Source organism: Ornithorhynchus anatinus, chromosome 15, assembly GCF_004115215.2.
Source record: "Ornithorhynchus anatinus isolate Pmale09 chromosome 15, mOrnAna1.pri.v4, whole genome shotgun sequence".
NCBI classification, from domain to species: Eukaryota; Metazoa; Chordata; class Mammalia; order Monotremata; family Ornithorhynchidae; genus Ornithorhynchus; species Ornithorhynchus anatinus.
In genome coordinates, this window is record NC_041742.1 from 26,023,061 (window position 1) to 26,035,871 (window position 12,811).

At 59.8% G+C, this 12,811-nt stretch overlaps 1 protein-coding gene across 1 annotated transcript; it reads left to right on the forward strand.

Moving 5' to 3' along the window:
- Positions 1–1,000: 1,000 nt before the first annotated feature.
- GTPBP6 (GTP binding protein 6 (putative)) lies at positions 1,001–11,808 on the forward strand (the record flags this gene model as incomplete). The annotated part of the gene is made up of 11 exons (XM_039914173.1): positions 1,001–1,019; positions 1,050–1,220; positions 2,997–3,134; positions 3,743–3,813; positions 4,321–4,451; positions 5,031–5,101; positions 5,848–6,006; positions 8,287–8,495; positions 9,222–9,370; positions 9,927–10,079; positions 11,183–11,808. Coding segments are annotated over 11 exons (1,395 nt in total), but the record flags the coding sequence as incomplete, so codon positions are not given.
- Positions 11,809–12,811: the final 1,003 nt, after the last annotated feature.

Consider the following 12,811-nt stretch of genomic DNA (forward strand, 5'->3'; position numbering starts at 1 on the left):
GTTTTCCAGATGAGGCAACTGAGGCACAGAGAAGGGAAGCGGCTCGCCCACGGTCACACGGCTGCCAAGGGGCAGAGTGGGGATTCGAACCCATGACCTCTGACTGCCAAGCCCGGGCTCTTGCCACCGAGGCCTCCACGCTCCTTCCGTGCCAAGGCCCGTGCCGAGCGCCGGGGTTGCCACCGGGCTCGCAAGTCTTCGTCTGGGGCGGGAATAATCGTAATCGTGGTAATAATAAAGCGATGGCGTTGGTCAGGCGCTTCCTACGTACCCGGCACCGTACTCGGCGCCGGGGCGGTGACGGGCCGATCGGGGTGGACGTGCTCGAACCCCCAGTTTACAGATGAGCAAACCGAGGCCCAGAGCCCTCCGACGGTCGGTGGTATTTGGTGAGCGCCGACCGCGTGCCGAGGAATGACCGGGCTCCCGAGGCGCCCGGCGCCGTCCCGAGCGCCGGGGCGGATGCAAGGCGATCGGGTCTCACGTGGGGCGCCCGGTTTGGAGGGGGAGACCGAGGCACGAGGCGATCGGGCGCCACGTGGGTCCCGCAGTCTAAGCAGGAGGGAGAACAGACGTCGAATCTCCGTTTTACAGATGAGGAAACCGAGGCCCAGAGACGTCGACCGATCGGCGGTACTTACCGTGCGCGGAGCGCTGTACGAAGCGCCCGGGAGAGGCCCGGTCCAACCGGGTCGGTAGCCGCGTCCCCTGCCCGAGGAGGTCACGTAGCCTAGGGAAGTGACTTGCCCGGGGTCACCCGGCTCGCCCGTGCCAGAGGCGGGGTCAGAACCCCGGGCCCGGCCTCTCTCCGCCGTTAACCGGTGGCATTTACTGAGCGCCCGAGCGCTACCGACTGAGCGACGGCGTCGGCCGGACCATGTGGGCCTCGGGGGCCGTGTGCCGCCGCGGGGCCGCGCTCCTCCGCTCCCGTCTCCGGCGCCCGCCCCCGGCGCTCGCCCCCGGCCCGCGAGCGCTCGCCCCCGGCGACCCCCGGGGTCGGGAGCAGACCCGGGAGGCGAGTGGGGGGCGGCGGCGGGCCGGGCCCGGGGCCGCCGGGGGAGGCCGGGGACGAGACGGAGGAGGAGGAGAGGAGGAGGGAGAAGAGGAGGAAGAAGAGCCCCTCCTGAGGACAGAGCCCCTGCTGCCCCTGGGGAGCCAGCGGGTGTTCCTGGTGCACCCCGACATCAAGCGGGGCCCCAAGAAACCCACGCTGACCCGAGGTCGGTCCTCCCGACGGCCCCCCAATCATCGGGGGGTGTCCGTTAAGCGCTCGGGAGCGCCCCTTCCCCGCTGGGATTTGCCGAGCGCTTCCTACGTGCGGACCACCGGATTAAAAGCCCCGGAGGGTTTCGTCCCCAGTGGGATTTATCGGGCGTCGGTCTGTCGTCTCGACGAGACGTTCATCCCCTCGATTCTGGTTACTGCCACTGTCCTTGTCTGTCCGTCTCCCCCGATTAGACTGTAAGCCCCTCCGAGGGCGGGGACTGTCTCTCTCTGTCGATAACCATGTCGGTATTTGTTAAGCGCTCACTACGTGCAGAGCACCGCGCTAAGCGCTGGGGTAGATACAGGGTCATCAGTTGGTCCCCCCGTGAGGCTCACGGTTAATCCCCATTTTCCAGACGAGGTAACTGAGGCACCGAGAAGTGAAGCGACTCGCCCACGGTCACACAGCTGTCACGTGGCGGAGCCGGGAGTCGAGCCCCGGGATCTCTGACTCCGAAGCCCGGGCTCTTTCCACTGAGCCACGCTGCTTCTGTTACCGATCCGTCCATTCCAGGCGCTTAGTACAGTGCTCTGCACATAGTAAGCGCTCAATAAATACCACTGAATGAATGAACACTGGGGAGAGCATCGTCCCCCGTGGTGATAGTCCCACCTCGATCGCTCCGTGGGCCTCCTCGCCGACCTCCCTGCCTCCCGTCTCTCCCCACTTCGGCTCCCCTCTGCTGCGCGGCTCGTTTTTCTCCAGGGACGTTCGGTCCACGTTTCCCCGCTCCTCGAGGGCCTCCCGCCCGTCCCCCTCATCGGACGGAGACCCCGCGCCGTCGGCTTTAAAGCCGCCCGTCCCCCGGCCTCCTCCGACCTCTCCTCGCCGCTCTCCTGCCCCGGCCCGGCCCGCACGCCCCGCTCCTCTGATGCCGACCTTCTCGCCGGGCCCCCGTCCCGTCCGTCTCGCCGCCGGCCCCTCGCTCACGTCCCGCCTCCGGCCCGGAACGCCCTCCCTCCTCAGATCCCACAGACGATTCCCCTCCCCCCGGCTTCAAAGCCTTCTTGAAGGCCCGTCTCCTCCGGGAGGCCCTCCCCGACTAAACGCCCCCTTTCCTCTTCTGCTCCCTTCTGGGTCGCCCCGACTCTCTCCCTCGGTTCATCCCCTCTCCCGCACCGTTTATGTCCTTAGCTGTCATCTATTTCTGTTATCGATGATGATAACGTTGGTATTTGTTAAGCGCTTGCTAGGTGCAGAGCACCGTTCTGAGCGCCGGGGTAGACTCGGGAATCGGGTCGTCCCACGTGGGGCTCGCGGGCTTCATCCCCGTTCTACAGATGAGGTGACTGAGGCACAGGCAAGTGAAGTGACTCGCCCCCAGTCACACAGCCGACGAGTGGCAGAGCCGGGATTCGAACCCATGACCTCCGACTCCCAAGCCCGGGCTCTTTCCACCGAGCCACGCTGCCTCTCCGGACCGTCAGCTGGAACTGGGCGGCAGACGGGTCTGATGGTTCCGCGGTCCTCCCCCAGGCGCTCCGCACACAGTAAGCGCTCAATAAATACCACGGACCGACTGGCCTGATCCGCTCGTATCCACCCCAGCGCTCAGTACGGTGCCCGGCAGAGGGTGGGCACTTATCGAACCCCACGGTTCTTAAAGGCGATGGCCCCGTGCCGGGCTCGTGATAATCACGGTGCCCGCGAAGCGCCCGTGGGCTACGGACGCGGGGGCGGTCGGCGGGCCGGCCCCACGGTGATCGTTCCTTCCTCTCCGGCCCCGAAGTGGACCTGCAGGTCGCAGAGGCGACCGCGTTGGTGCGGACCCTGGCCGACTGGTCGGTGGAGGAGACCGCCGTCGTGTCTACCAAGACCCCCGGCGAGAAGCTGGTGTTCGGCAAAGGGAATTTTGCGCTTCTGACAGGTGAGAGGTTTCGGCTATTTATCTTTTCTGTGGGGGTTTCAGGGTGCTTTTTCGCTCACCCCCGCTGAACCGGGGGGGGGGGGGAGGACGGGTGATGTTCTAGTCTTACGGGGGGGAAAAAACCCCACGCTCAGAAACGGGGATGAGGTCTCCCTGTTAGGAGAGGACCGGGTGTGAACATATTTTGAGGAAGAGGGAGAGGGAGGGAGTGTTGGAAAGAAAGGAGGAGGGAGGAAGAGAGAAGGAGAGAAAGGAAGGGATAGAGGAGAGAAAAAGGAAGAGAGAAGCTGCATGGCCTAGCGGATAGAACACGGGCCCGGGAATCAGCAGCAGGCCCCGGGTTCTAATCCCGGCTCCCCAGCTTGCCTGCCGGGTGACCTTGGGCCACCCACCTCTCTGGGCCTCGGTTCCCTCACCTGCAAAATGGGGGCGAAGACGGCGAGCCCCCTCATTAGCCTGGATCCACCCCAGCGCTCAGAACGGTGCCGGGCATTCGTAAGCGCTTTAAGAAATACCGTAAAAAAAAAAAAAAAACCCCGAAAAACGATTGAACTGAATTTTCCATTATGACCGGTAACGGGACTTTGGTTGTGTTTTCCGTTCCCTAGAAAAGATCAAGAGCTGTCCGCAGATAACATCCGTCTTTCTGAACGTAGAAAGGATGACTCCGGTGACCAAGGTAATTTCCAGGGCTGGTTCATTTATCCGGGTAAAGTCTTCCTCACTCAACTCGCCGGGAAACGTCAAACTCTCACGATCGTAAAGCGTGTTTTCACATCACGAGGGCGCGAGCGGTTTAATGAGACTCATCGATGCGGGGGATGGGAGAGTCCTAAAAATGCACATCTCTGACTAGCGGTTTCGGATTCCCGGGAAAATCTGGATAAACGTTCATTTGGCCAGCGACACGGCGGGCGGATTTTGGGGGGGGGGGGGGTGACATTTAATTCATGGTAATCATCATAATTGCCGTGAAGCGCTACCGGGTGCCAAGCACTGTCCCGAGCGCCCGGATCGACAGCGGGGTTGGACGCGGTCCCTGTCCCGCGTGGGGCTCGGGCTTTTAATCCCCATTTTCCAGATGAGGTAAGCGAGGCCCAGAGAAGTGAAGCGACTTTGCCCAAGCGCTCAACAGATACCACAGTTGTTATTACCTTTTCCATCTCATTCGTTTCGTACCCTCAAGAGAGAACTGGAAGCCGCGTGGGGAGTGGAGGTTTTTGACCGCTTCACCGTCGTCCTTCACATATTCCGCTGCAACGCCAGGACGAGAGAGGCCAAGCTCCAGCTCGCGTTGGCCGAGATTCCGCTCCTCCGGTACTCTCCCCCGCAGCCGACCCCCAACGTCTGCACCGCCGGCCCGGCGGCGCGCCGGGATCGGAACTCACCGCCTTCCCCCCCGAGCACGGGCGATACCCCTCCAGGGCTGGCGAAACTCTCTCCTCTTTCCGGGAAGCTCACGCTCCGCGCGGCTGGAATCCTCCCGGCGCGATTCGCTCCCAGGGGAACGCCCCGCGATAGATGCCGCCGTGGGAGTGCCGGCCGCCTCGCCGAAGCGAATATCCAGCCCGTGGTTTCCGTGCCTTAAGAAAAGGGAGAGGGGCCGGTCGTAAGCCCGCCGGCCCCGATCAGGGCTTCAGGTTCTCCCCGGGGAGTCCGAACCCCAAAATGAGGCGTATTCGGTTAAATCGTAAATGATTCCAGATTCAGATCCCTTGGTCTCTCTGGGGCCACTTGAAGATGCCCGTGGAATCCGCTCCCGATTCCTCGACCGTTTTCAGCTGTGGTTTTTTTTTTCCCTTTTCAATCTCCGTTGAACTCGGTCGTTTTATACCGGCTGTCTTCCTGGGTTGCCGGAGTTTGCGCTCCTAAGAAATCCTCCTCCTGTTCCACCAGGTCGAATCTGAGAAATGAGGTTGCTCATTTAGACCAGCAAGGAGGAGGCTCGCGTTATATCCTGGGGTCAGGTGAGATGGTTCGTCATTACGATAATTATCAAATTAGTAGCGTTATAATGGAGTCTCTCAAGGACTCACCGAGCAGCGGGGCCCAGAGGAGAGAGCCCGGGCCTGGGAGTCAAACGGCCGGTTCCGCCGCTCGTCTGTTGCGTGAGCCGGGGCCAGTCACTCGGTTTCCCTCCTCTGGAAAAGGGGGATAAAGACCGCGAGCCCCCCGTGGGCCGGGGACCGTGTCCGACCCCATCGCCTCGGCCTGGCCCCCCGGTAAGCGCTTAACAAAGAGCGTTCGCAAAAGAGGCCATTGAAACAGATCCCTTATCCGCGCGGCCCGGCGGGCAGGGCACGGCCGGGGGTCTCATCCCGGCTCCGCTCCTTTCCCGCCGCGTGACCTCGGACAAGTCACGGCGCCTCTCCGGCCCTCCGTTCCCTCATCCGTACGATGAGGGTCCGTCCCCCGTCCTCCCTCCCGCTTAGACCGTCGGCCCCCGCGCGGGACCGGCCCATCTCGTATCTACCTCGGCGCTTAGGACGACGTTGGGCACCCAGCAGGCGCTCACCGCGTACCCCGGGGTGCCCAGCGTCATTGCCGGCGTCGAGAAAAGTCTCGCGGGCGTCCCCCTCGTCGGCGGACCGCGCCGGGCCGAGGCCCATCTCCTGGAGGAGCGCGTTGCTTCCGCGGCTCCTCGCCAACGGGAGCTTCCGCCCGATGGCCCCCGTCCAACTTTCCGACCCCGTCCTCCCTTGACTCTTTTTAGGGGAAACCTTCGTGGAGGTTCGGCGGCGACTCCTGAAAGAAAAGGAAATAAAAATCAAGAAGGCCCTGGAGAAGCTGAGAGAGAAAAGGCACCTCCTCCGCAGTCAGCGCCGAAAGTGTGAATTTCCGGTGATCGCGGTGATGGGCTACACCAACAGCGGTGAGGAGGAAAACTCGCTCGAGATATTTTTAGCCTGCCCCGGGGCCGTTACCCCACCGGCCCGGTTTCACGCATTCGATTTCGTCAGCCCTCCTTCCCGCACAGCAGGGATGCCCTGCGGTTTTCCGCTGTGTGACTGTGGGCGAGTCACTTCACTTCTCTGTGCCTCGGTTCCCTCATCTGTAAAATGGGGATGAAGACTGTGAACCTCAGGTGGGACGACCTGATGACCCTGTATCTGCCCCGGCGCTCAGAACGGTGCTCTGCACGTAGTAAGCGCTTAACGAATACCGACATTATTAGTAGTATTAGAGCCCGGGCCCGGGCGTCCGAGGGACCCGAGTTCCGATCCCCGTCCGCCGGGTGATCTCGAGGAGGTCACTTCACCTCTCTGGGCCTCAGTGACCTCATCCGGAAAACGGGGATTCGATTCCCCGTCTCCCTCCTACTTAGACCTGATTAACGTGCACCTTACCCCAGCGCTCAGAACAGCGTTTTGACGCAGAGCGAGCGCTTGTCCGAGCCGACGCGATACAGTCAGAGGTCACGAGTTCGAATCCCAGCTCTGCCACTTGTCAGCTGTGCGACTGTGGGCGAGTCGCTTGACTTCGCTGTGCCTCAGTTTCCTCATCTGTAAAATGGGGATGAAGACCGTGAGCCCCACGTGGGACAACCTGATTCCCCTGTGTCTACCCCAGCGCTTAGAACGGTGCTCTGCACATAGTAAGCGCTTAACAAATACCGGCATTGTCCTTATTACAGTAAGATAAATGAGAAAACCTGACCTTGGGTAAGTCGCTTCTCTGAACCTCGGTTGGGCGCTTCTCAAATACCGTAAAATAAACAGGCAAGACAACCTGACCTTGGGTAGGTCACTCTTCTGAACCTCAGTTTGACCCGGATTAAGCGCTTATCCAATACCATAAAATTAAAATCCGTTTGACACATCGTAAGTGCTTATCAAGTACCATAAAGTTAAAATAAATAAGAAAACCTGACCTTGGGCAGGTCACTCCTCTGAACCTCAGTCTGACACACAGCGCTTATCAGGTAGCATAAAATTAAAATACATTTGACCCACAGTAAGCGCCGATCAAATGCCATAAAATTAAAATACATTTGACACATAGCGCTTATCTAATGCCATAAAATTAAAATACATTTGACACACAGTAAGCGCTTATCCAATACCATGAAATTAAAATAAATATGAAAACCTGACCTTGGGCCAGTCACTCCTCTGAACCTCAGTTTGACACATAGTAAGCGCTTATCAAATACCATAAAATTACAATAAACCAAAAAGAAACCTCACCTTGGGCAAGTCGCTTCTCTGAACCTCAGTCTGACCCATAGTAAGCGCTTATCCAATACCATAAAATGAAAATAAATACAGGAATAAATAAAAAGAGAGAAAGAAAACCTGACCTTGGGCAAGTCACTCCTCTGAACCTCAGTTTGACGCATAGTAAGCGCTTATCAAATACCATAAAATGAAAGTGAATTCGACACCTAGTAAGCGCTTATCAGACACCATAAAATTAAAAATAAATAAATGAATAAATAGAAAGAAAACCTGACCTTGGGCAAGTCACTCCTCTGAACCTCAGTTTGACCCCTAGTAAGCGCTTATCAAATACCATAAAATGAAAATGAATTCGACACGTGGTAAGCGCTTATCAAACACCATAAAATTAAAATAAATAAATAAGAAAGCCTGACCTTGGGCAAGTCACTCCTCTGAACCTCAGTTGGACACATAGTAAGCGCTTATCAAATCCCTTAAACTTACAATAAACAAATAGGAAAACCTGACCTTGAGCAAGTCACCTCACTTCTCTGAGCCTCGGCCTGAGGCACAGTGAGTGCTTATCAAATACCATAAAATTAAAATAAATAAGAAAGCCTGAAACCCGACCTTGGGCAAGTCACTTCACCTCTAACTGAAGCCTAGTAAGTGCTTCTCAAATCCCATGAAATTAAAATAAGCAAGTGGGAAACCTTGGGCAAGTGTCTTAGCCTCAGCCTGACGGGTATTAAGTGCTTTCAGATACCGTAAAATGACAATAAATAAGAAAACCTCACCTTGGGCAAGTCCCTCCACTTCCCTGAGCCTCGTCTGAGGCACAGCAAGCCCTCATCCGATACCCTACAATGAAATAAACCCGAAAGTTTGGCAAGGGCCGATCAAATACCGTACGGTGACGTGACGAATGGGGAGAGGAAGGAGAACGCCCGACCCTGAGCGGACACGGCCTGGGTCTCCGCCCTGCCTTTCAGGAAAAACCAGCCTGATCCGCGCCCTGACGGGGGACCCGGCGGCCGAGCCGAGGGATCAGCCGTTCGCCACGCTGGACATCACGGCCTACGCGGGCGCCCTGCCGTCGCGGCTGACCGTCATCTACGTGGACACCATCGGCTTTCTCTCCCAGCTGCCTCACGCCCTGATCGGGTCCTTCTCGGCCACGCTGGAAGACGTGGCCCACGCGGTGCGTAGACGCGGGCCGCTGAGGCGGGAAGGCGAGAAGCGGCGCGGCGGCCCGGCGGGTTGAGCCCGGGCCCGTTGGGTGACCTCGGCCGAGTCCCTCCGCTTCTCTGGCCCTCGGTCGGCTCGTCTGGAAAACGGGGAGGCAGACCGTGAGCCTCGCGTGGGACCGCGTCCAACCCGACCGACTCGTATCTCCCCCGGCGCTTAGGACGGTGCTTGGCACGTAGCGGGTGCTTTACGAGCACCACGATCATCATCGTCATCCCTGTCGTCGTTATTGAAACGGAAACCGGGGCGGCAGGACGGCCTGCCGGCTGGAACCCGGGCCTGGGAGTCGTGAGGACCTGGGTTCTAATCCCGGCTCCGCCGCCCGTCTGCTGGGTGACCGAATGACTTGGCTTGTCTGGGCCTCGGTTACCTCGGCTGGAAAAACGGGGAATAGGATCGCGAGACCCATGTGGATCGGGGATCGTGTCCCGCTCCGATGGAGCGCGAATCGCTCCGTACGGGGCCTGACGGATATTAAGCGCTTAACGCGTACCTTCGTTATTATTATTATTATTTGCGCCATTTTGGAGATGACATCACTGAGGCCCAGAGAGGTGAGGCGCCCCGCCGGAGGTCGCCCGGCGGACGCCGGCCTTAGAACCCGGCTCCTCCCGCGCTCTCTCCCTAGGCCACGCAGCTTCTCCTCCCGATTCTACTTATGCCCCTTTGAATCCTGTAGGATTTGATCATCCACGTGCGGGACGTCAGCCACCCGGACACAGTCCTCCAGAAGGCCAGCGTCCTGGACGCCCTCCGGAACCTGCGGCTGCCGAGGGCGCTGCTCGACTCCATCGTGGAGGTCCACAACAAGGTGGACCTGATGGACCGGTGAGGAGAAAACGCCCGGCTCGGGCCCTCTGCCGGTCTCAGCGCTGTTTACCTTGGCTTCCGCTACGTTCGGGGGCGGGGGCCCAGAGGGCGTTTCGCCCCGTCTCCTCGCTCGTTTTCTCTTTGCTCCCCTCTGCTAGGTGACCTTGGCCGAGTCGCTTCACTTCTCTGGGCCTCGGTTCCCTCCACAGAAGCGAAACGGGGACTCGATATCCGTTGTCCCTCCTACCTAGACCGTGAGCCCCACGGGGGGGCCCGATGAGCTTGCATCTACCCCAGAGGCTTCCCGCCGTAGTGAGTGCTTAACAAAAACCATTAGTATAATCATCCGAATTGTTGCTGTTAAGAGGGGAGAAGCGAGGAGGAAAGGGAGCAAGAGGTACGGAGGAAGGGCACCACCGTCCCTTATCCCACCCCTTGGGTCTCCCTTGGCACCGGGTCGACGTCTAAGCGCGGTTTTCCTAGAGCACGGCCTAGTTTTCCACACAACCCTAACCGGGGCTCCGGCCCAGCCTGCCACCCGGCCCGATTTTACCGGCCGCTCCCCGTCGCCCAGGTACGCGCCCGCCGAGCCCAACGCGGTCGCCGTCTCCGCCCTCCTCGGCCACGGACTGGGAGAACTGAAGGCCGAAATCGACAGGGTGGTTTTAAAAGCAACCGGCAGGAAGGTGCTCACGCTGAAAATCGACTTGGCCGGAGCTCAGCTGAGGTAAGGGGCGGCGGGCCGAGGCGGGGGCTCGTCGAGAAGCTGGAATCACCCTGCAGGAGGATTCGTGTGCGAGATTACTTTAAAAGCCAAACGGAAAAGTTCCTGTTCCAGACAGAATTACGTATTTCTGATCTGGTGTCGAGCGTTGAGTGGTGTTTCCTCACTCTGCAGAGTTTTCTCTTTTTTTTTTTTTTTTTTTAAAGTATTGGCCAAACGCTTTCTAGGTGCCAGGCGCTGAACTAAGCCCTGGGGTAGATAGGAGATAATCAGGGCGCTTTCTAGGTGCCAGACGCTGTGCTAAGCCCTGGGGTAGATAGGAGATGATCAGGGCCTCCGCGACCCATAGGAGAGAATCGGGGCTTCCGTGACCCAGGCTCGCGGTCTTAATCCTCGTTTTCCAGGTGAGAGAAGTGAGGCGCGGGGAAGTGAAGAGACTCACCCGAGGTCACCCAGCAGACAAGAGGCAGAGGCGGGATTAGAACCCGGGGCCTCCTGCCTCCCGGCCCCGGGCTCGAGCCGCTGGGCCGCGGCGCTTCTCCCTTTCCCTAGAGACCAGAGGCCGGACCCTGGTTCGGAACGTCTTTGGCCTAGTAGGCTTCCTCCCACCTCACGCTGTCTCCCCCGGTTCTCCCCTCCACCTGCTTTTCTCCCCCTGCAAATTCACTTTTCCTCTTAGGTCCGCCCCTCTCAAATCCCGCTTCCTCTTGGTCTTCCCCTGATCGCTTCTGGTTTTCCCCTTCACCTCCCCTTTACCCCCTCCGGTCTTTCCCACCGTCGCACAGACAGGGTGTTCGGCCGGGTGATTGAATTAATCGATCATTTAACTAATAACCGGCGCCCCGGAGCCCGTTAGAACAGTGCAGGGTGTCAGGAGGGACCCGGGTTCTCAGCCCGGCTTCTCTGCTGCGTGTCCTCGGGCAGGTCGCTTCACTTCTCTGGGCCTCGGTTCCCTCATCTGGGGATGTAAGACCGTGAGCCCCCCGTGGGACGGGGACCGCGTCCAGCCCGATCGGCCGGCACCTCCCCCCGGCGCTTAGTGCGGTGCCTGGCGCGTAACTCATCCCGTTACAAAGGGAAACGGTGATTCTTTGGTGGTTTTCAAGCTGGCTGTATAAAGAAGCCACCGTACAAGAGGTGGACGTGATTCCCGAGGACGGAACGGCCAACGTGAGGGTCATCATGAGTCACTCCGCCTACGGAAAGTACCGAAGCCGCTTTCCAGCCTGACCCGGAAGAGCCCGACAGCGCCGAGACCAAGAGGCCCGGAGGGGCGACCGCGACTTCCACCCTCCATCAGACCGGTGAGGCCTGAAGGACGCGGGAACCGACGGAACCGAAGCTATTTATCGAGCGCCGTGTGCAGAGCGCCCCCCGCCCGAGCTTCGATTTTCATCCGGGCGAGCCGACGGTATTTTTGTGACCGCCGAGGCCGTCCGCTCGTTCCTACTGACTAGGAGACGCAGCACGATGGCGGACGCGCCGTCGCGACCTCGGTATCGCAAGGGCTGGAGGGCTGCCGCGGGAGACTGCCGGGTGTCTTGTCTACTTTGGAAATGTCATTCTTAAATGTAGATATTTCCAGTCAGGAATGTACAATGCCTCCCCCGTCCCCGACAACCCCCTCAGCCGGCACCCGATGGTCACCCCCGCCCCCCGAATGGAATGGGAGTGGACGGTTTAATCTATACCAAATTGCCTTCGGTAGAGAATAAAACTATCTTCACGCTACCTTCCGGAAAGAGACGTTCGTTTCCGTCTACGTCGAAGCTTCCCCGCGTCCCGACGGTGGGAAGCTTGGAGGTTAGCTCTTAATTCACCTGGTCCTTCGGGATTCTCCAGGCTTGCGACGCGTCACCGCAAATGCGGATCCCTTGGAGAACGCGTTCGCCCCCGTGGCCTCGACTCCCGTCTCTAGGCGGATGATTCCCAGATCTCCCTCTCCGGCCCTGCTCTCTCTCCCTCGCCGCAGTCTCGCCTCTCCTCCTGGCTTCGCGACGTCTCTACTTGGACGACGTCCCGTCCCCTCAAACGTAACGTGTCCAAAACCGAGCTCCTCATCTTCCCACCCGAGCCCCGTCCTCCCCCCCGACTCTCCCGTCACCGTAGACGGCGAGGCCGTCCTTCCCGTCTCACGAGCCCGTCCCCTTGGTGGCTTCTCTCCGTCATTCGAGCCACGTACTCAACCCATCGCCAAATCCTGTCGGTCCCACCTTCGCGACGTGGCTGAAATCCGCCCTGTCCTCTCCATCCCAACCGCTACCGGGTCATCACGACCACTCGCCCCATCCCGCCCGATCACCGCGTCGGCCTCCTCGCTGACCTCCCGCCTCTCCCCACTCCAGTCCCGACTCCCCTCTGCCGCCCGCCTCCTTTTTCTGCGAAAACCTGCGGGACCCGTCGCCGCGCTCCTCAGAAATCTCCAGCCCGTCCGCGTCAAGCGGCAACTTCTCGCCATTGGCTCCGAAGCCCTCCGTCCCCTCGCCCCCTCCCACCTCACCTCTCGCCTCTGGCCGTCGAGTCGCCTCCGACCAGACCGGATCGTTCCGGTAGCGGATCCGTAGAGTTGTCTCGGTAAAAATCCGGAAGCGGTAGACCTCGACCCTCGGCCTCTGCCCGGCCCGGGGGGAGTTTTGACCCGTAGCGGCCGGCCTTCCGCCCGCTAGCCGCCGGCCAAGGCTAGGAGTGGACCGGGTCGGCCTCCGCCTGACTCTCCCTCCCGTCGTCGAGACCGG